Source organism: Saccopteryx bilineata, chromosome 1, assembly GCF_036850765.1.
Source record: "Saccopteryx bilineata isolate mSacBil1 chromosome 1, mSacBil1_pri_phased_curated, whole genome shotgun sequence".
Lineage (NCBI taxonomy): Eukaryota > Metazoa > Chordata > Mammalia > Chiroptera > Emballonuridae > Saccopteryx > Saccopteryx bilineata.
The window spans coordinates 232441864-232466445 of NC_089490.1; the positions used below are offsets into that span (position 1 = coordinate 232441864).

At 39.4% G+C, this 24582-nt stretch overlaps 1 protein-coding gene across 2 annotated transcripts in view; it reads left to right on the forward strand.

Annotated features, from left to right (window-relative positions):
* The window catches only part of GPATCH2 (G-patch domain containing 2), a 124675-nt gene that overhangs the window by 79262 nt on the left and 20831 nt on the right, over nt 1-24582 (forward strand). The window contains exons 7-9 of one of the 2 annotated variants that reach the window (XM_066238113.1): nt 6974-7013; nt 13705-13775; nt 20785-20845. In XM_066238113.1, coding sequence (XP_066094210.1) covers nt 6974-7013; nt 13705-13775; nt 20785-20830 — 157 coding nt within the window. In that variant the 3' untranslated portion in view covers nt 20831-20845. Of the gene's footprint in view, nt 1-6973; nt 7014-13704; nt 13776-20784; nt 20846-24582 lie in introns of those variants that run through there. The other variant, XM_066238112.1, reaches the window with a different exon arrangement.

Below are 24582 nucleotides of genomic sequence, written 5' to 3' on the forward strand. Positions count from 1 at the left end.
CCCTGCTCTCTGCTCCCATGCAGCATGAGCTGCAAGGGACCATAATGGATTTCCATTTAGCAACAAAAGGGAAAGACTAATTTACTACATCGTTCCAAAAATTGAGTAATTGAGCTTTGACTTTCATGAATTATTGGGTACATTTCTAGGTGCTAATTCTATTTCTAAATACATCTTTGTTGGAAGAGCCTAAATCCTTTATATATATATATATATATATATATATATATATACACACACACACACACACACACACACACACACACACACTTTGGCTCATTACCATGTGTCTCTGTGAAGTTGGTTGAACTTGAGAAAAACCATAAAGTATGGAAAGACATGAATTAATTATTGAATGAAATTTTGGGGGCAAGCAATTATATTAGGATCCATTAAATCTTATTTTTTAAATCCATTCCTTAACAAATATAAAACAAAAATTATAGTCCAGATGAAGCTTATTTTATATAGATTATTCATATAATTTATATAATATAAATTGTTATTTACATAGATAATATTTTACATGGCTATTCATTTAATAGATTATTTTCTTTATTTTTATTATTCTATAAGACCTCCTTTCCACTGTCCCTTGACCAGAAAGGAAGAAAAAGCAGAGGAGAGCATTTATTATCTCAGAAGGACATCTGAAAGACTTACATATTCTCTCCTGGACTTTCTGTTCTGATATAAAACAAAACCTCTAGCCAGCAGATCTCGAGTTGTTTTTATTTTTTATTTTATTTTTTTATTTTTTTTATTTCTAAAGCTGGAAACAGGGAGAGACAGTCAGACTCCTGCATGCGCCTGACCGGGATCCACCCGGCACGCCCACCAGGGGCGATGCTCTGCCCACCAGGGGGCGACGCTCTGCCGCCACCAGAGCCACTCCAGCGCCCGGGGCAGAGGCCAAGGAGCCATCCCCAGCGCCCGGGCCATCTTTGCTCCAATGGATCCCTGGCTGCGGGAGGGGAAGAGAGAAACAGAGAGGAAGGGGGGGGAGGGTGGAGAAGCAAATGAGCGCTTCTCCTATGTGCCCTGGCTGGGAATTGAACTCGGATACCCCGCACACCAGGCCGACGCTCCACCGCTGAGCCAACCGGCCAGGGCCTCGAGTTGTTTTTAAACCGCAGACCGCATTTGGTAGTGAGTGTGAAAGCTCTGAGGGCAGGCAGATGGTGTACCTTTCTCCCCACTGCAGCCCCGCGCCAGCTGTGCCCGGAGACAGTAATTGGGACCCAGTGAAGGAAGACATGCCAGTGTGGGTTTAAAATAGGACACACTGGGTAATGTCAACAGAGTATTGCTTCTCAAGTTAGCTGGTGTGATCCTAGCTGTATTCTTCTGCATCCTTCCCACACAAGTCTGCCCATTGGTTTCCAAGGAAATAAGATTCTGTGAGGGTAGACCCCAGATACCACTATTTTTAGAGTTTCCTAGGTTACCCCAATGTGTTTGGTTACCATTCCCTCAACACTTGGGACTAACATGGACTCATTTACCACCTCCCGTCTTACATGCTGCTAGCTCAATCTCTCGTGCTGACCACATCTTTTCTACTTCCTGCCTTGTGACTGTAATTAGAGCTGTTATCCTGTTATCTTTATTAGGTTCCTAGTGAATCTTTCTGTCTCCATTCTGTTTCAATATATAGAACTTACTTGCACTACTCAAATTCAGTTCTGATCCTTGGGCTTGCCCACTTACAACCCAGGATTGCCTCTGGCCAGTGGAGAAACTTCCTTAGCATGTCATGCAACATTCTTCACATCTGGCTCCAGTGACCTTCTGACCTTAGCCGTTAACGCTCCCTCCGAACACCTGTGGTCCAGCTCGCTGGCTGGCCACTGCTCCCTGAGTATAATCTCTCCTTCCATGCATCTGTGCTCATGCACTCCCTCCTACCTGCATCTGTCAAAGTCCTATCTGTTGTTAAAGACCAGTTCAAACCCATCTATTTTCCAGAGTGGACTAGTTGCAAGTAACAGAATAACTCTGAAGGAGTCCAATGATCAGGTGGCCACTTTAACCAAAATCCTTGTATTTCCATTACCAATTTGTGTGAACAAGGTTTCTGAGCACTCAAATCAATAAAAATACAAAATATGAATAGAAAAGATGCTGAAGGCAATATTTAGGAATAGACACATGAACTAATTTGGAGGGAAAAGTTATTGATGATGCCTTTCTAATAAAATTTTATTCCTGTGTTTAGTATTATCAAAATATTTATTTATGCTGGTTTAACTAACTGACTACTAATGATAACTGTTTCAGATTTTAAATAACTGATTGTTATCAACTCACAGTTGTTATCAGTACTGAGTGGTAAACTTTTCCAGATAATTCTTTAGCTCTGGTTTTTTGGCCATACAAATTTAAGAAAAATTTTTATGTGTGTATGTACAGATAGATATACATGCACACACACATTTTTCTTGCAGAGCAATTTGATAGAATTACTAATAAAAGACTTTGAGCATAAAAGGATAGTATATTAGGATAAACTGTGAGATAAATTCAAGGAGTTCAAGGAGAAAGAAACATGAAATTTCAACTTTTAAGGAAGTGCTCATCTTATTTTTCTAAAATCTAATCATAGCAATATTTGAACTTCAATGTATGTACTTAAAAGGGTATATATGGTTTTATTTTAAAAGTCAATATATATAATTGATAGAAAACTAATTCTTTGCAAATACTCAAATTTCTGGTGAGAAAGATTTTTTTCTTACTCTGGTGAAAAATTTTAGATGTCTGCATGGAAGTATTTGAAGAGGATGTTTTCATAAATGTTTTAGGATCTCAAAAATGGTTAAACACCAGTGTTGTACAGAAAATGTAATGGAAACTTTTACAAATAATGGTTTGAACAAAGAGCGGTTTTGTTTACTGACCAAAAGTCAGGAAACAGTTGCTCCAGGGATATGAGGAGGCAGTAGCAGTATCTGCCATAACCTCCTTTTACGGAACCTTTGGCTTTTGCCCCAAATTCTACCAGCAATTCTCTCCATCTTCTATCATCTCCCTTTAGGCTTTTATTTCCACTTGTTTATAGAATTTATTATATTCTTTAGAATATAATTATTATATACATGCTTCATACCCCTTGATGGACTATTATTTTGCCATCGTTAGAGACGTTGTCTTGTTTTCTTTGAGTTTCTTATATATACAGCACATGTCTCACACAACAAACCGCAGACTCCATGGTCAAGGCTGTTGGGCCCACTACTGGCTGACGAGGGAAGGACATACTCCTTTCCTGATGATTGCACATGGTTGGACCTGGAAACTATCATGCTAAGTGAAATAAGCCAGGCAGAGAAAGAAAAATATCATATGACCTCACTCATTTGAGGAATCCAATGAACAATGTGAACTGAGGAACGGAACAGAGGCAGAGGCGGGATCAAAGGGGCCAGAGGGAAAGCGGACAGAGGGAAAATGAAAGAGAAGATGGGATCAGAGAAGGGAAAGAGATTAGTGAAATTATATATACATAACAGCATATAGTGAACAGGACAGCAAATCCTGGAGGGAAGGGGGGAAGGCATTGGGGGAAAGAGGCAAAAGGGGGCCGAGGGGAACACGGGGGTGGGAAGATATATTCAAGTGGGACACTTGAATCTATGTAAACACAATAAAAGAAAATCATAAAAAAAAGAGTATAGAGAAAGCACAGGTTCACCGTGGTTTTGTTTATCCCTTACAGCTCATCTCAAAGGCTATGATGACAAACCTGTAAGAATTGCTTAAAATAGTAATTCAATTACTAAATACTCAGAGCCCCCTAATTGGACAGTAAGCAACAGCCATGCTCTCATTCAGTTAATCTTGATTCCTCCAAACCAGTATTTGAGTCATTTAGGAAAAGCACTGTTTTTGCAGTCTGTTAGAGGAATATGCAAAATAATTTCACTTCATAGAATCCGAGGCTTAGAAATAGAGTTTAAAACATAGAGGGAGATAGTGCACGGGCTCTAACACAGTGGCTCTTAGGAATTCCCATTTTGGACCCCTGTGGTGACACAGTCACATGGCTAACCCAGGTTAGTGTAGGACAGCTCCAAAACAATGAGTCTGGAGAGCAGGGCTGTGGAGGTGGGGACATGAAAGGATGCTTGCTGCATTACTAGGACAATACCCAGCAGGGTGCTGATAGGTCAGTAATGTTTGGATAGTTTCTATAAAAATTATATTTTACAGTAATTTCAACTATTAAAAAAGAAATGACTTATAGAACTTGGGTGCACAGCCAATTTTGGTATGCACATGTCAGAATAGGGGGTCTCGATATGTGCACTCCATATAGATGTTGAGAAGCCCTGCAGTGTGTCAAAATTATGAAACTGGGATTTTTTCATAAAATAACTTAAAATTGTACTGATTGTTTTAGATACTGCCTGATAATTACTAACTTGGAAAATGTACTACTATATTTAAAGTTGAGCTTTTAATGTGGGATACATTTCTTTTTATTTATTTATTTTTTTGTATTTTTCTGAAGTTGGAAACAGGGAGGCAGACAGACTCCCACATGCGCCCAACCGGGATCCGCCCGGCACGCCCACCAGGGGGCAATGCGCTGCCTATCCGGGGCGTCGTTCTGCCACAACCAGAGCCATTCTAGCGCTTGAGGCAGAGGCCACAGAGCCATCCCCAGCGCGTGGGCCAACTTTGCCCAATGGAGCCTCAGCTGCAAGAGGGGAAGAGAGAGACAAAGAGGAAGGAGAGGGGGAGGGGTGGAGAAGCAGATGGGCGCCTCTCCTGTGTGCCCTGGCCGGGAATCGAACCTGGGACTCCTGCACGCCAGGCTGATGCTCTACCACTGAGCCAACTGGCCAGGGCCATACATTTCTTTTAATAGAAGATATTGAGCCCAGACAAATGAAATGTTTATTAAAATAACTACAAAGAAGTATACAAAAAGTAACAAGAACCTCAATCCAACTAAAACAGAGAAATTAGTATCTAATTTGAGGAAATATGAAGTTTTGAAATTCACATTTTTTGTTGACTTTCTGAAAATACATATACTACAATTTGAAAAATAAAGTTAATATGTGACTACCTATTATTAAAAGGTATTTAAAGCATCACATGGGATTACTTTTTATTCACTCTACCTCCCCTTATGCACTGGCCCTAAAAGTTGCCAGAATTTTTTCACACTATTTTCCAATCACTTCTGATGAGATACTGTTTTTAAATTGAATAAATATGATTTGTTAATTAAGTTCTTAAATTGATACTCATATTTTACTTGTATTTTATTTTAAGGTATAGAATATTTACTAGAAGGATTGTATGTACATTAAAACTGATTTGAAATGCACATGGGTAACTGCTTATAATCCTATGATGAATTCCTTTATAAAGCAAATAGTCACCCTTTATTTTATCTTTTGTGTAAATATCCAGATTACTCAAAGCAAGATTTGCCTGGATTTCAGGTTCTGTTCATTGGGAATAGTTCTATACTTTGAAATTTAGCATGCATTGCTTTGTGGTGATGGTGGCTTTAACTCTAAGTTGCAATAAGATACGATGGATCAGTTCCTCCTCTGATTTACCGTGATTCCCTTGGGTAAGTCATTTAGCGGACAGACGTTTTAATTTTTAGTTATGGAATAAGGATAATAACAGTCCTCATGGAAGCCATTATGTAAAATAGAGATGACTATTAAATTAGGTCCAAAGCATTGTGAGATGCTGCTGCTGCTTTATTTGGCTGGTGCATCTCAGTTCTCAGAGTATTTCATAAGCTCCACTCCCCTCGATGCTGTTCCTGCGTCTCTGAAGCCGTCACAAGTATTGTATCCCCATTTTATATACAGTCTGATTTTCCTAAAGTGATACATTGTACTCAACCAGAAGTCAACTAAGGAAACAAATGTCTTAAGCCTCTGTTATGTATTTGGTAGCATGCTACACCCATTGGTGTCTCCGATGACATTTAGGATAAAAATTCACTGATTAAAAAAGTTAATAGCCCTGGCCAGGTAGCTCATTCGGTTAGAATGCTATCCCAATACACCAAGGTTGTGGGTTCAATCCCCCCAGTCAGGGCACATACAGAAATCAACCAATGAATGCATAAATGAGTGGAATAACAAGTCAATATTTCTCTTTGTGTCCCTTTCTCTAAAAATTAATTTAATTGTTTTAAATGTTCTCATATTACTATGTTCACTGTGTACAATGGGGGAAAACATCAATATTTAAATAACTACTGTGTGCCAGATTCTCAGTCTTGTTCAAGCCTCCTGGAACTACAAGGGAGGTAGGGTTCATTTTATTTCATGTGTGCCTGGCTTTGTTCCTGGGCATGCCCGAGCTGAGTCTGCATCAGAGGTAAGCTTCATCTGCATCAGAGGAGAACCACCAAGGGCGGTTGTGAGGTTTAGATGAGATGTGATGATCTCTGTGTGACGGTGAGCATGGTACCCAGCGCACAGCTCATGTTTACTGGGCACTGGTGTTACAAATGTGGAGCACATGGGCTCAGGGTACATTCACATAAAGGGCTTTGTGGAGCATAGCCAGAGGCTATAATATTCTTGTATTTTCATGTTTTTTAAGACTCCCAACAATCAAAAGGTCATAATTTGTTGTAACGATGCCATAATTAAGTTGTGGTAAATGATAGCATTTGTCGATTTTATAACCAGAATTGATTCATAAAATGAATCCAGTCCCAGCAGTTTATGTTAACATAATTAAATGGAAATTTAATTCTAACTGAGTTTGCTTATTAAATTGAAAATTACTGGGTTGTGAGCACTCTTACATTTCTGTCAAAATTGCTGTAAGTCTAGAATTACATGAAATATCCATTAAAATAAAGCATGTTTAAGGCTCTGGGACTGGTGGCGGATACATCTCTCAGCATGCATGCAGACTGACCACATGAGGACCCGCGCTTGCTGTGAGGTCCATGCTAATGGCCCCTCTCTTTCCTCCACAGCCACTGGTTTAGCCCTGGGGCTAGGACGGAGCATGGGCAGGTAAGGAACACTCCAGTCCGAAGGAAGTCAGTCTGCCTCCTTCAAACACTTAACCATCACCCTTCAGGGCACTGGATCAGCTTTATGAGAAAGATAGCAACCCCAGCTCAATGAGTCCACATTTTAATATATTAACCGAATGAATGACCCTCAGTGACTGCGTTCTCCCTCACCGTCACGTTCTTCAGCCACACGTGTCACCTCCAGGAAGAGAGTCTGGAATTCATTTTTGTGGTTTTTTGTGTTCTTTTTTATTTACCAAGTTAGGCACCAAATAGTGTATGTTTGAATAATTAATTTGTATTAAACATGAGATCAGCCAGCAAAAGAATATTTTTATCCTTGAAGTTTAGAAAACGGCAATAGTTATTTACAGGTTTACATTTCTAGGTGTGTGTGTGTGTGTGTGTGTTTTAAATCACTTTTTAATATAGTTGGCAGTGATTATTTGACTTAGCAAGAACTTGATATTCTCTTTAGTGAATGTTACATATAAAGTAGTTGCCTTTTTGCGTCCTTGATTGACTGTATTAGTTCTCTCTCTGCATCATGCTAAGGTAATTTAGAGCTTAAATTTTTGATATGTTTTAAAATCATGTATATCTTAAGTTTGGCATCCTGGCTAAGCTTTTTTCGTTATTAATTATAAAAAATTATTTTTAGTGGGTCAGAATATGTAAGTAATGCATGAGAATGATAAACCCAACATCCACGGAGATCCTTTCTTCTAGGGGGTTGATAAGCAGGGGAAGTAGACAAAGAGGGGCTCGAGCTTGCTATGGAGATTGGAAACATTACTGTATTGGCCATGTTTTATTTGCTAAGCGGGGCAGCATACACCATGGGTCCTCTTATTTATAAAAGGAAGGTGCCAAGTACTTTTAAAAAAATGTATCACATTTCTTAACACACATGAGCCTAATTAGAGAAAAATATCTTGTGGAAAAATCAGAAAAAAATCAGTTATAATGATTTCTGGGGTAATTTTGCACTTTTTTTCTTTCTATGAGAGCAGTTTGCCTCTTTAAAGCTGCTTCTCATGTAATAATAGAATATGTACCACTATTGCTAAAGATTTGGAAATTAGCTAAGCTGTGTCTATGATGTGTTCATCTTATTCAGAATGTAAATATTAGACTTTCTGCGCTCTCAAATGGTTCACATTCCTCACGTACAATACTTACAGTAAGATTTTGCTTGTAGTAGTAAGTTGCATCAGGATCTACTTTATCCCAAAATATGGTTTTTAAAGCTTATTTTCTACCTTTTAAGATTTGCAAAAATTCAAATCATATTAGAGATTTATGTTTGAGATTACAATGTAACTGCAAATAAAGGTTGTTTTCAGCCAACCTTTATTTCTGCATTAAAAATAAATATATAATAACTTATAGGTAAGAAAATTAGCCAATTTTTAAAATTTAACTTTTAAATTCTTTTTGATCAATTTTTGAATCAGCCTATTGCTCAAACTTTGATATACTAGTTTAGATTATCTTGCCTAAATAAGTTATTAATAAATACAATTGACTCTTGTCCTTTGAGGTAGCTATGTTTTACAAAGTTGATGTGAACACTATAGTAGCAAATCCTGAAACATTACTCTCAGGGAAAGTACAAGTTTAACTTCCTGAGAACCTCTGGTTACAACATTGTTATTAGCTAATCAATTTGCAACCTTTGTTTGAAGAGTGTTTCTGTTTAAAGAACCTTATATATTACATGTCATTGATTCATTAGCATTGAACTCCTGGCAAACAGCACCATAACTTACGCCAGAAGAAAGCTTCTCTAACACATAATTTCTCTGTGAGGTCCATCACAGCTTTCTTGCCCTTGGAAACACTAGACAGCACTCGAGCATTACACTTGGGGGGCATTTTAAATAGTGAAATCACCAACAAGAACCCCCAAATGCAAAACATGTAGCACTAATTAGTCTGTGAAAAAGACACTTGTTTAAAGTAAGAGAGCTAAAACAGGGGGGAGGGGCATAACTTGTCATACCTCAGCTGGGAAAGTGCACTACCAGGGAATCAAATAGTCACCACTTGGTACATATCAGCGAATGCAAAAGTGCCAGAAGTGTTGATTTAGGCATCACAAATAAATTTTAGCCACTAGGCAAATTCGTAGGCATGAAATCTGCAAATGAGGGTCGACTGTTCATGTATGTGTGTATACAAATACACATGCAGACTACTCACATTTTAAGGGATAACACTTTCCTTAATGTAGCTTAGACCAATAAAAACTAACTGTAGCACAGTAAAGTATAGGCTAAACCCAGGCGCACATGATGAAACGCAGGATCATGAAGTATAAACCCTTCATTTATTGTTGAATGAATGTTAGTTAGCAGGCATGATCACCTTTTATTTTGTCCATGCCAACTAATAAACATGAAGAAGTGATAATGTTCACCTCATTTATTTAGAAATCCCACCCTTCACTATTTTCCCCAAAAAAGAGATAACTATAAAAACAACATAGCTTTTCCCCTAAGTGCTTCTAATCTGGGGCAGGAAAGAATAATTATAGAATAATTACAGGATGGTGACAGATGCTTGGTAAGACCACAGAGAAGGCACAATACACACTAGAAAGGCCACAGAAGGAAAATGTCAAAAAGTCCGCTCAGAAGATGGAGTTGAGGAGAAAGCATCTTGCTTTTTTTTTGGAGGATCTTTTTTTAATTCTGAGACTTTTCCCTTTTCCTCCTTGACCATCTTATGGTTTCACAATCGGACTGAGTTTAAAAGTGTCTTAATGAATCACAAATCACAGTTTAGATATTGCTTAGTTCTCCTTTTTAAGGATGCAGAAACTGAGATCGTGGGTTTGAAGAGACTTGAAATTATTTTGTAGATGATTTAAGGAGTCACCTGAGAAGTGGCTGTTGGTTTCAACACCCCAGAGCTTGAAAGCTTTCTGAACATCAGGTAGTAAAGAGAGGATTGCTGGGGAATCAGAATGCTGCTCTTTGCTTCTTCCTCCTGTGTTAGGGACTTGAAACTTTTAATAATCTTGTAAAAATATCACAAGGATCCACAGAAATTCCTCACCCCCCTTTCTAGAAGAGTAAGAACCATTATCCACAAGGAACACATCTCTTCCTGGTTTAATTCAGCCATTTTTAAATGGTGCCCCTTTTGTGAACCTCACATTGTACTAGGTTTTGTGTTTATGAATTTTAATGTAATTCTTACATGAGTCATTTTTTAATATACATCTGCAGGTCACTAATAAGGGACTTTTGTATCTCCGTTTGGCCTAAGTCCAGCAATCTGAAAGTTGGAAGGTAAGAAGCACTTCGCACCATATTCAGAAATTCTATTTTTAATGAGAGTTGACATGGTTGAGTCAGAACCCTGAAAAGTGACCTCACTTGTGACACTGATAGGAATTCAAGGAAACAAAAAGAAAATGATCAATAAGAAGAATAAAAAGTTTCTTAAAACCTAATGCGCGCCCTGGCCGGTTGGCTCAGCGGTAGAGCGTCGGCCTAGCGTGCGGAGGACCCGGGTTCGATTCCCGGCCAGGGCACATAGGAGCAGCGCCCATTTGCTTCTCCACCCCTCCGCCGCGCCTTCCTCTCTGTCTCTCTCTTCCCCTCCCGCAGCCAAGGCTCCATTGGAGCAAAGATGGCCTGGGCGCTGGGGATGGCTCTGTGGCCTCTGCCCCAGGCGCTAGAGTGGCTCTGGTCGCAACATGGCGACACCCAGGAGGGTCGCAACATGACGACGCCCAGGATGGGCAGAGCATCGCCCCCTGGTGGGCAGAGCGTCGCCCCCTGGTGGGCGTGCCAGGTGGATCCCGGTCGGGCGCATGCGGGAGTCTGTCTGACTGTCTCTCCCTGTTCCCAGCTTCAGAAAAATGCAAAAAAAAACCCAAAAAAAATTAAAAACCTAATGCGCTCGATGTGCTTGCTTACTAGAGCAGACTCAAGGATACTTGTCTTTTATTGTGAGTTCATGATGTGATCCCCCTCCCCCCTGGTTCTGTTTTTTGAGGCATAGCAGAAAAATGTCAGGATCTTTCAAATACAAATATGCTTTTTTATTCTAATAATACTCTGGATTAATTTTTTTTTCATCTTTGCCCCTTAAAATATGTTGGTTTCCATATTAACTTGTTAAATTCATGACTCAAAGATCTGAGACTTTATCTTTTTTATCTGAGCTTGACTTTAAATTTGCAAAGTTATACCCAGATTTATAATTTTATTGATAAAATGAGATAGTTTTATGATGGCTTCCTAATATAGGTGCATTGTATTAAATAATTTCAATATGTAGCTTTTTTTATATACAAAGCCCATCAAAACAATAAATCTGAAGAAAAGAAATCCCCCTACGAATCTAATGGAAGCAGCTCTAATGTCCAAGTTCAGAGAAGGTGCTATTTCATTTAAGTTCAACCTGGTAGTGGTGTCCCTAAGAACTAGCCAGACCCCACAGGCACTGCAGGCACGGCCTAATACTGATTTTGGTCTTTATAGTTAACATTTTAAAAAACTAAACTATAGAATTCTTTTCCTATCTCAGAACTTAGTGTTGGGAATTTTTGAGTTCTTCTAACTTTTAACACAAACCTCAGGTATGGTGTTCAAATATCTGCCTTTATCTTAACATGAGAAGAGTTAAAATTACTAACATTAATGTAAGGTGGAGGTAGAGATTTCATCCCGTCACCTTTAGCTATCTGTGTCACAAATGTTGGTTTGTACATATATACATATATATATATATATGTATGTAAATATGTATTTTAAAAAGCACTACACTTAGAAATGTCAAAGTAATTAATTTTTTCAGAAACAATTTAGTTTTCATGGTACGAAGTGTTTCTAAATGGAAACACTTTCAGATTAATGGACTTAAGATAAATGGTTGCTATTTTCTATAAGTAGGGATAATGAGATAAGGCTTCCGCTATATATCAGACACTAGATCTCACTATTTCTTTATCTCGTTTATTTATTCACTCAACAAATATTTATTTAGCAATATAAAAACAAAAAGTCCAGACACTGTGCTGGACCTTGCAGGCAGGTTGCTTCAGTGAGAAGCAAAGGTCCAAAGGTGAGCCAGAATGTGACCCACACTGCAAACTAAAATGTTATGTTTGGCTGGGATGCATAATTTAGAAGTAAGGAGGTGAGTTTGGGGGTGGGAGGAACTGTAATAAGTTGTGAGTTTAGGAATGTAATCAAACTGTGAAGGACCGTGAATGCCTTATACAAGACTGTGGGGGACCGTGAATGCCTTATACAAGACTGTGGGGTTTATCTGAAGAGAGAGTACTGGAATCAGATCTTTTCTTAGAATTACTGGCTGCAGTTGGAGAATGGGTTAGATGGGGGGCAGGGCTAGGGGCAGGGTATTACAGGTGAGAGAAGATGGTGGTGTGGACCAGGGTGGTGGTCACAGGTTGGAAAGAAGTAGATATTTAAGAGTAATTTAATATTCCTGAAAGAAGGAATGATCCACACATTCCTAGTGACCTAATTAAGGTCCATTCCTTCAGAAAGATTACCAGATGTCGCTAATAATTGATTCTAAAGAATGCCAATAAACTGTTCAAAACATATTTCATTAAAAGTCATTGATACTGGTCAGATGATACCCACGTACAGATAGGCTCATTAATGATCATCATAACTGTAGCATTTGAACCATTTTCTCAGCACATCTATTAGTGATCATCGTAACTGTAGCATTTGAACCATTTTCTCAGCACATCTATTAATGATCATCATAACTGTAGCATTTGAACCATTTTCTCAGCACATCTATTGTTCTGCCCATAGTGCTACGCATCTTATGTGGTTTACTTTATCTAATACAGTAGCCTCACAGGTCGATACTGTTGTTATGTGCATTTTACAGATGCAGGCTGGAACTCAGAGAGGTTCGATACTTCACCCAAGGTTACATAGCTTGCAAATGGTGGATGTGTTATTAAAACCTGGTGACTCGTTTGTTACAGACACAGCAGGGATTAGAACCCAGAACTGTCCTGTATGATTAGTTCTAAGAGTTCTTTTTTTTTAGGGTTGATTTCTAACATGGTATATAGCTTCTTTTTAACCTCGTCTGTGCATAATCACTTTCTGCATAAATAAGCTACAGTTTGAATGAATGCATAGTAAAGAGAATTGACTTTTTTGGTTTCTTTCAAATAGGTAAAGTGTGAAGGATAATTGATGATGAGGTATTTTGAGCAGGCAATCAAATACATATTTCTTCTCATTGTCTATTTGGAAGCTATTCATTTCTTTGAAAGACAATGTTGGAAATAAATATTAGGCCAATAAATACAGAGAAAATAATATTATATTTATTATGTCAGCATAGGTGACAGGTCCCCCACAGGTTTCCAGTTGAATGCAGTGGTATAGGCCCTGACTTTCACCAGGAACACTCCTGAGAACCAGGATTAGAACTCAGTTCTAGACTTTCAGCTCCAGGCTGTCCAGGAAGCCCTGGAATGCCAACTCTTACAAACATGTTTACAAGAGTTTCAGTGGCAACTTCACCAAAGGTTGTAGTGTTTGTCTTAGGAGAAATCAGTAGGGAAAAGAAGCAATGCAAGTGATCGCATAGCGTCCCTTTGAGTGTCTCCTACTTACAAAACAACATAATGAATGTATCTTTGTTTCTGCAACTTTGCTTAACGCTTTGGACAGCATCAGCTTCTGAGAGATAACCGAGCCGAGAGAGGACACAAGAAAAACTGCTCCGTGAAGACAGCCAACAGGTAAGCGATTCAAGGTCACTACTAATTCTGATCACTAATCTGTCCCATTGATTTCCGTACCAGTATGAACCCGGGGAACTGTAGTTGGGTTGCCTTTGGTTCTAAGCAGCTGACTTAAAATATTTTATGTATTGTTTCTTAGAATATATTTTAGAATTCTCGTCATGAATAAAAAGTAACCATTTTCTGTGTATTTTTAAAAGCTGATGAAAAACAATGAATGACTTTTTTTTATAAATAAATTTTTATTTTAATGAGGTGACATCAATAAATCAGGGTACATATATTCAAAGAGAACATTTCCAGGTTATTTTGTCATTTAGTTCTGTTGCATACCCATCACCCAAAAAGAGAGCATCCTCCGTCACCCTCTATCCAGTTTTCTTTGTACCCCTCCCCCTCCCCTCCCCCGCTCCCTCCTTCCCTCCCCCCAACCCCCGTATCCACCCCACTCCTGTGAATGACTTTTTAAAAGAAGAAAATTTCTGCTTCCCATAACTAATCAGGATTTAGAATAATTATTTTGTTTTAATTTTAAAAAGTAGAATTTTTCCCCAAAATTTAAATGGTACTTAGACCTCATAAGAAAGAAACCTATTATTCTATTCTTTTTTTTTTCTTTTTTTTTTTTCTGAAGTTGGAAACGGGAGGCAGTCAGACACATTCCCACATGTGCCCGATTGGGATCCACCCGGCATGCCCACCAGGGGGCGATGCTCTGCCCATCTGGGGCGTTGCTCTGTTGCAACCAGAGCCATTCTAGCGCCTGAGGCAGAGGCCACAGAGCCATCCTCAGCGCCCAGGCCAACTTTGCTCCAATGGAGCCCCGGCTGTGGGAGGGGAAGAGAGAGACAGAAAGGAGGGGGGGAAGTGTGGAGAAGCAGATGGGCGCTTCTCCTGTGTGCCCTGGCCTAGAATCAAACCCGGGACTCCTGCACGCCAGGCCAATGCTCTGCTACTGAGCCAACCGGCCAGGGCCCCTATTATTCTATTCTTAAGATTCAAAAATGAGTTTATAAAAAATAGACTCTTTTTAAAAAGTACTTCTAGATTCTTGCTCATTTTCTATTACTGAGTTGGTATTCTTTTTTATTTCTTTTAACGCTGAAGATTTGCCCGAGTTCATTTATTTAGATGATGGGGTTTCAAAATTAACATGTGATTCTGAAGACTTAGGTTTTTTTTAGATAAAAATGGCAATCATAGTATTGATTAGAACTGCTGCCCTGAGATGTACACTTCCTCAGTTTTCACCAAGATAACTGGCCATTGCATCCCAGGGCTTCCCACCAGCCGGCCGCTGTGTGAGCACCCCACGCACACACCAGGGCTTCCCACCAGCCGGCCGCTGTGTGAGCACCCCACGCACACTCCAGGGCTTCCCACCAGCCGGCCACTGTGTGAGCACCCCACGCACACTCGAGGGCTTCCCACCAGCCGGCCGCTGTGTGAGCACCCCATGCACACTCCAGGGCTTCCCACCAGCCTGCTGCTGTGTGAGCACCCCACGCACACTCCAGGGCTTCCCACCAGCCGGCCGCTGTGTGAGCACCCCACACACACACCAGGGCTTCCCACCAGCCGGCCGCTGTGTGAGCACCCCACGCACACTCCAGGGCTTCCCACCAGCCGGCCGCTGTGTGAGCACCCCACACACACTCAAGGGCTTCCCACCAGCCGGCCACTGTGTGAGCACCCCACGCACACTCGAGGGCTTCCCACCAGCCGGCCGCTGTGTGAGCACCCCACACACACACCAGGGCTTCCCACCAGCAGGCCGCTGTGTGAGCACCCCACGCACACTCCAGGGCTTCCCACCAGCAGGCCGCTGTGTGAGCACCCCACACACACACCAGGGCTTCCCACCAGCAGGCCGCTGTGTGAGCACCCCACGCACACTCCAGGGCTTCCCACCAGCAGGCCGCTGTGTGAGCACCCCACGCACACACCAGGGCTTCCCCTGACCCCGACCGCCAAAGCCATCAGACACTGCGGAAGCGAATGTCAATTCTATCTTACATGTCTAATGTCTACAGTGCAAACAAAGAAGTTTATCGTCAATGCTAGCCAACATAAAATCAATACATTTACCCCTAAGAATATCAAACTACCCTACAAGACTTGTAACAAAGTACAGAAAGGCCCAGCCCTCTTTTCCCCATCCCCTAATTTTACCCTCCAACAGAAACCACTTCAGCTCTTTTAGCTGTATTTTCTAGTATTGACCTAAACTACATGCTTCTATGATATTAGTATTGCCTGTTGACTCCTGCTTTGTGACACTCACACCATATCTGCATTGTTTCCCTTTCTCCCTCATAGTTATACCGTAATCACAGCAAGTCAGTATTCATCGTTTACATTAATATGATCATGTGTGCGATGCCACTCATAGATGTGTAACTTTTCTCAGTTGTGGAGATAACTGTCTGGTTTTTCATTTGCTTGGCTTTCCATGTGGCTACTTCCTCACAGAAGTGTAACTCCTCCCAGTTCTTGTCTTGGTGCCCACCTCCCCTGGGTTCGGAGCCCCCCTTCCAGACCCAGACTGAGCTGTTTGCTGTGCAGACCTCCCACAGAGCTGAGGGCCTGGGATCTTGTGTCACAGTCATCCTGGGGGGTTTCCTTCTCCTCCTAGGTGGGATTTCCTGGAACTTGTCCTGAGCTTTCTGAGACAGAGAAAGGGCGTGGTTAAATCTGTGAGACTTTGCTTGTCTGAAGACGTCTTTATTCTGGACTCACCTGGAAGGACTCAGCTAAGAAGTGAATTCTGGCTTGGGACCCATTCTGTCTCAGGATTCTGAAGGCGTTCCTCCAGTGTCTTCCATTTTCATTGGGTACCATTTTCTCTCTCCTCCTGTTCTTTGGATATTGAAGCACCCTCAAATGAGTCTCCAATTTCTTTATTTTTTTTACTTTTATATATTGTCATCTTCAAAGATTTCTCGGCAGTTTTATCAATGGTGGGTGCTCAAATGTTTTATTGATTTAAAAAATTCCCTCCTAACTTTTTATTTCTAAGAGTTCGCCTTGTGTCCTTGAACATTTCTTCATATATCCTCCTTGTCTTGTTTGTGGGTCCAGTGTATTTTCTTGTCTCTCTGAGGGTTTCAGGTGTATTAGGCACAGGGCAATGAATAAAGATCAAATACACACCAAAAGAGAAAGACAGACTCCAGTTTAATTTTTTTACAAGTTTCATTAAGCGCGAGACGGAAGTTCTTCACCTTCTTGACTTATATGCATTTTTCTCTGCTCCTCCTTTGAGAAAGTCATTTTCTTTCTTAATGTTTAATCAAGTCTTGACTTTTCTTATGTCTTTTGGATGAGTGACTGCACTTCTCTATCTCAGCTTGTGGAAAATCTAAAGGTTAGAGAAGAGAACTGGAATGTATTAAATCAATGCCTTTTAGGATCATTGACTCCCCAGGATACCAGGCGGGGAAGAGCAGACAGATGCACACACAGTCCACTGTTATGGCTCAAAGCGAGCTTTGGAAGTGCATGACAACAACATGCTCTCACTCAGGTGGGCATCCTGCTGAATGAAGCTCTGAGTCCATCAAGCTCACAAGTGTAGTGTTGGCCTTTGGGATATAGTGCAGTGCACCCCCTGCTCCTCAGGGGATATCCGTGGAGAGGTTTTAGGGACATATCTACCAATGTCACTAACTGTAATGCCCTTTGGTAGTTTCCCGTATGGTATCCAATTTGTGGTATTTCTCCCCACTTTTTTTCCACATCCACTTTAATGTTCATCCTGGCTCTTTAAACCAGTGATGGGTCTTTTCCAACTCTTAGACTATCTTCTGTCCACCAGGACGGAGGGAGTGACAACCTACTAAGGTCTCCTTTAAGCGGCATTCTCTGAGGGAGTTTTATCTCCTCAATGACAGACTGTTTTTCAAGGTATCCTAGACTTCCTCCTGCATTCCTTTGTGTTTCTCAAGCTCTTTCTCTCTCTTCCCACATCTCATGCCTGTTACTATCATTGGTGCTGTTCATGGCTTGTCATTCATGTGTATGCCAATAGTTATTAATCAAATATCAATGCATTTATTCATTCATGTCTTTATTGGAAACATAACATTCTCATTCTTCTTGGTAGGATACTTTGTTGGTCTTACAGTCAAACTTTTGACTGATTGTTAACATATGTATATTGTAAACCAAATAAAATAGATACTAATTATCAACAGAAATATAATTTAATCTAAATGATTCAAGTAATTAGTCTTATACATCTTCCTTTTAGTTTGTTGCTTTATTTTTATTCCCTCTGGGAACCCTTATTGTAGAGTAGGTGTGTCGGATATTACGTGGTGTGAACACTTTTCTTCATGACGTTCTCCTTATACGCTGCATTCATTTGATTCGTTCTCCTAAGATCTTGCATTGCAGTCCTTGAAGTTACACGTTTCCTGTCCTGCATTCTTGCATGTTGCCCATGTCTTGATTGGCCCCATTGGGTACTTCTGTTTGATTGGTCTGTAGAGTCTTATTTTTCAGGCGTGCTTCTCCCTCTTTGGTGTTCTCTGTCCTCTCCCCAACTGTAAGGTTACATCTTAGTTCTATTGTCCATTACCTCTCATCTGATACTGAACAAGTGTCTCAGAGTTTGTTTATGCTATTCTTTCATTGTTACCTACCTTTAACCCTTTGAAAACACAGAATTCTTTCAATAAATAAATGCACGAAAGCATACAAAACTGTTTTATTTAAAAAAACACTATTATTTGTTACTGTCACTGTGAAATAATAACAGGCCTGGTTCTTGAGTGAGCACTGCATGCAAGAGATTACCAGCTGCAGTGAATCTCTCACACACTCACACCCACACACACTCACGCATGCGCACATTCACTCAGCCGAACCTCAGGGCAATGCACCTGTTGTTTTTTTTACAGTAATACTGGTGACATCCAGATTGATTTCTTCAAACCACACCTTTCTCTTCATTCCAGACTTGCTGTCTGAGCCTTTTATGTTTTTCCAGTGCTCAAATATAATTTTTTGCTTCTCAAAATTAGAAAAGACCTTTCGCTTTGCCTTCCCCTCATCTGAAACTGCAATTAAATAATTTCATGTTGTTTCTCAAGTCACAACCTTTGTTTAGCACCAGAATGTTCAGTATGGCCTTCCCAGATAGAAAGTCAGTAAAGCATGTACCAAGCAATGCCTAGTGTTGAGTCATGTAACATTTCTAACACAGCTGAATGTTTAGGCTTTAATGCTTAGTCTTTGTTGTCCTAACTGTCCGTACAAAAGGGCTGATGGTTCAGAGCAACTGTACTGAATTATACAGACCATGTCAGGGCCTTTTTCTTTATATCTGGTCTCTTTATTTTATTTTATTGTTTGTAATTTGGCCCTGCATCCTTACATGATTTTTGTCATTTACTATTGTGCAACACAAAAGCTAAGTCGTCTTAGTGGCCTGATCTACAGCTTGAAATCAGGTCAGAACATCTTTTATTGCCCTTAATTATTAAATTCTACTTAGTATTTTTATGTCTTTTAGAAAACACATGTCCATCCATTTTACTTTGTCCTTAAAAGCACTACGTTTTTCACCTCCTTAGTGTGAAAAGATGTGATGGTCCCTGGATTTGTGTGTGCTATAATTTCTTAAAAATAAACTTTCTTTCTTGCTGTTCTATTGTCAGATAATAAAAAAAGAGACTTCTGAAACCTTAAAAAAAATGCAATATAATCAGAGATTCAAAACAAATGCCGTCTTATTCACACACAAATGCATGTACACACACAAATGCACGCACACACATATACGTCAACCTTCTTTCATCAGATGGGAAGAAGACTTTTGTTTATGCTTATGCAAGAACACTCATTTCATCTGATGATACAGATCACTGTATTCTGTTGCAGAATGTAACAAGCGGAATTACAGCTATGCTTTTTTTGATCTTCTAAAGATCTGGAGTTATGTGAGGGTTTCGTTTGCTCGATTTTCCCCATAGTGTCATCTGTCACTACGTGGGAAGGAGACATAATCTGCAACAGATACGAAACTATTTGTCATTTTGCAGTTTTGCCAAAAATAAATGAAACTATTAATTACTACATTTTTTGAGCAGTTGCTAATAAATTGGACTAGGGTAGCTAGCTGTTCATGAGAGTACTGGTTACTGACATGAACCAATTTTGGTTAGTGTAGGTTTTCACAGAAGCATACCAGCAAAAGTAACTGATGCATTATTTCATTCTCAAAAATGAGCCATTAGCTACCCTATGTTAATAAGTTCAGAATTTTTAGACACATCATCCTTTGTCCTATTAAATCTCATACTTCGACACCGTGTTCTAAAGTAAGTCCTATCATCAACATTTTTATATTTATGTATTTTATGTTTATATGTTCAAAATCACTGCTTGAATCTGCTTTTAAATATTAATTTTAAAAATAAAATGTCTAGTATTTTATCATTGAGTTTTTCCAGACCTAAAATTATTATTTAAATATCATTTTTCTAAAAAAGTTTACCCAGTCATTCAGATAGAAAAGCGTATTTTAAATTATTTTAATTCATTCATATGTATGCATGAATGAACAAATAGAAAGTCACATATTCCCTTTAATTAGCATGTGTACATTCCATATTTTTTATATTGGAATGCATTTAATTAATTGCATATGTATTCTAATTTTTTTTTTATTTGAATAGCTTCTGGGTGTAGAGGCACTGAGACTAGAATAATTGGAAACAGCACAGATACAGCATAGAATGGTTTCCAAAGCATTTAATTAATCTGTTTTATTGTATATGGCCATATTATTATATTTTAAAAGGCTATAGTCTCCAGTTGTCAATTCTCAGCCTCCTGTCCTTTTTGGAATCCTGAAATTCTAATCTTTCTTGCCTAAATTTTAAGCTAATGATTACAGAGTTATTTTAAATTGTGATTATAATAAATAAAATTAGTGATTAGTCGAGACTTCTGCAAGGTTTGCTTTCAGTGTGATACGAATAACCCATATGGAAAACAGGTTTGTCATTTGGAAGCAGGCAACGCGTCCAGTGGGCAGTGAATAAGGAAGTAATCAAGTCCTCCCTGGTGGAACACTTTCTTGAAATCTGGCAGATGAACTAGATATTTTCAAAGGACTAAAAGTATACACAGCCTGTCACCTCTTGAATAGCAGTTACATTTGGCCACTGTCGCTAATAATGGAAAGGAGTTCACATGTGGAAGTTGTTCCGGCGACCTGGAGCTGCCATAAATTTGTCGTCTGAAGTCCATCTCCTTGAGGACAGGTGCCTGTTTCACAGTTGGCACGCTCCAAATTGGTCCTATGATTAAACAGGCCTGGACACAGAAGTGACCTTTCACTCCCAGAGACGGCTCCCCTAGGACACTCTGATGGCACACCTGCAGGGCCGTCGCACGACAGCCTGTGTCACCACCACCGCCTGGGTTATAACTTCATTATAGGGGCATTTGGGGAATCTGCTCATCCAGCAAACACCGTGCCAGAATCCTTTCCGAAACAACAAGCATTCCTAATTTGTTAGTAAGAGAATCACTGTAAAAATTAATATTTTAAATCAGCAACACAATAAGCAACAGCTGCTACTTGATAATTTGTACTGTACGGTCCCCAGAATAAATCGAGTCAGTTCATCGGCCGCATTGTAAATGGTCTCAATTGAAACATAGCATGATATATCTATAGAACAGGTCACATCAACTCCTGAATTTTGAAGTGTGTAACCGCTCATAATACAATAAAAGTCACCTTGCAATTTAAATATTTTAATGCAGATATGTGTAATTAGGGTATTTTAAGGTTATAGCTAATAATTGATGAAAACATTCCAATATAAAACTTTTAAACTATTATTTGTTTTAGCTAATTTTTGTTACCTTTCTATTATGATACACTTTAAAAATAAGCTTAAAATATCACTAAAGAATGCCCCAGAGAGTTGGAACTGTTTTTAAAAGAATCCATTTCTTTCTCATCAGTATTGTCCCTTGCCTTTTCTACTTAGAAATATTTTATCATCACTTCGTAGTGATTTGTTTGTATACCAAGATATTGTTAGGAAGTTACCTTTGTTTATTTTACATACTTCTGATGGATTCCAACTCACGCCCAATTATATTACACTAAATTAACATAATTCAACAGATGTTGATATTTAAATGTTTTCTGGCATTCACATCTTGGACAGCTGTCTTTGAGCTTGGGGAAAAGGCAAACATTTAGAGTTAAATGCTGAACATATGCTTAAATTACTAATTAGAACGATGGGATAAAAACTATGCATTATCCTTTCTAAGGACAATAACCCCCAGATTGGGCTTTGTGTCATCTTCTCATATCAGGTTCTGTCTGGCGTGTACACAGGACCAGAAGCCCTAGACAGCACAGCTAACTTAATTTAGTTTTCCATTTTGATCACATAAAAATTATGGAGAGTCTCCGCAAGATTCGAATAACTTCTAATGGCTTTTATATCGTCAGTGTTACAACTTGAAAGATGATTTTTCACTTGGGATGTCCAGATGATGAAAGGAGTTTTTAACAATATTTTTTTATTGTTTAAAACTTCAGCATGCAGAAATAGAAAAAAATATAAACTCAGTGCATCTATTAGCTGGCTTAGATAATTATTAGCATGTGACCAATGTTGTTTCATCTATATTCCTACCCACCCCTTCCTCTAATCCTGAAGCCCACTTATGAATTATTCCATCTGAAATATATCGGTCTATTTATGTGAAATACAGCAGCTTCTTAAAAAAGCCACAGAACCATTATTATATCCATAAAAAAGCAATAATTTTTCAATATATATGACTATATACATAGATATATGTTGGTACATGTGTGTGTGTATATATATGTATGATGTTCGCTCTTTCTATTTTTAAAATCTTTTATACATTGTTTGAATTGAAATCCAAATGAAATCTTCCTGTTATAATTGATATATATTTTTAGTTCCCTTTGATTTATAAATTTTCTGCCCCACCCCCAGCCTTCACCTGTGTCTTTATTCCTGGAAATTTTGTTGTCAGGGAAGTCAGGTTTGGTTTGTGCTATATGGTGTCCCCCCATCCAGGATTGCTGCTGATGTTGCCCACATGCCGTCACTGAGCATGTCCCTCTGTCCCTTGGGTTTCCTGTGAGTGGCACTTAGATCTAAAGAATTGACTGGGTTCTGGTTGTGTTAATCTCGCTAAAACTCTTGCAGAGAGCTATTGGACACATCTCTCACCTCCGTATCTCTTTTTATGATATATTACTCAGAATGACCGTATGCTTGCTGTTTGAGCATTTGGCATTTAGTTTCTGAAATTTAAAAAAATATATATATACAGGGACATGCGTGTTTTTCTAAACAAAAGCATTATGTAAATGAGACAAGGAAAGACTCCATTTATATTTGGAATTAATTGTTTTAGGGTATTTCTGTATGGACATTTAAAAGCAACAGACCTTCCAAACAAAGACAGTAACAGACCCGGATTGATAAAATTATGAAGGATGTTTGGTTCAAAGATTTAATGGCAAAACTATTCCTGAATAGAAGCCAGTGCTCTCCAACTTTGCCAGGATCTCAACTGAACGGTATTAGGAGAATCCAGAAGTTCTCTTCCTGATTTGTGAGCATTAGTGTTCGTGTAGTCTTCACGAGCTTCTGGATGGCTTGCCTAGCAACAACAGTGCATTTCACAGTCTAGCAAACATGTGCTAACAAGTCTGTAAAAGTTGTATAAACAGAATGTTTATTTGTCTGCCCAGAAAAGTATCATGGAAAAGGAAGAACTGAAAGTATAATTTCATAAAGTTACCCTTAATAAGCTGCTAAATACATAGAAGGAGAACTGAGGTGCCTACATAGATGTTAGAAGTTGATTTATGTGTACAAGCTTGATTTTACATATATGTATCAGCTAAAATCTGGTTTTCTATTTTCACAACAAGTCATTTGCTTAGTATAGAAATAGGAGCCTCAATTAAAATACTGATGATCATAAAAGCAAGTCAATATAAAATCCCTGGCATGCCTTGTTAGGTTTCATTTGATAACTACTATTTAATAAGTGTCTTTATCGGCAAGGTTTGTAAACGCTAAGGAGATTTACTTAAACTGGGTGTAGGCCCTGCAGTTTTTAAGGAATACACAGTGTAGCCAGAGCATTAGCTGATGTACATAATACAGCTGCCTTTTAAGGTAGGAAACATTGTAACTGAGACAGTATTCCCATGATGGCAATCAGAGGGGGCTGCCTTAAGGAAGTGACATTTCAGCTGGGTCACTGATTCCCAATTGAATTCTATCAGTCAGCAAGTCAACTAAATTCAAGTACGTTCCTATTCAATGGTAGCACTGCCTGACATATTCCAAAGTAGAAGTGACTCCTTCTGTCTTTCAGAAGTTTCAGATATTCTGGCCTCTGATTACAAACTATCCTGTGTTCATCACCTTCTCCATGTGGAGGTTAAAGTAGCCATGCTCAGAAAGTATACATGATAGACATAGAGAATGATGACTCTATAGGAGCCCCCCTATCAATAAGGAAAGCCATGGGGACACATTACAGAAACCCAGAGCTGAGCTCAGTCCCGAGCCTGTGTCTGCCAACTCCATCACACAGTCACTTGCAGACTCCGTGGAATGAGCAAAGCCCCTCAGTTTCCAGAGTTGCCTTGCAGAGGGCTCTGCACTTGGCTCCGCATCCTCACTAGAGCAGTTCCTCCCTGCCTGCAGTTGCCACAAAACCCAGAGCCGTGTGGACAAAGCAATGGGTACAGGCTTTCCCCAACTGAATT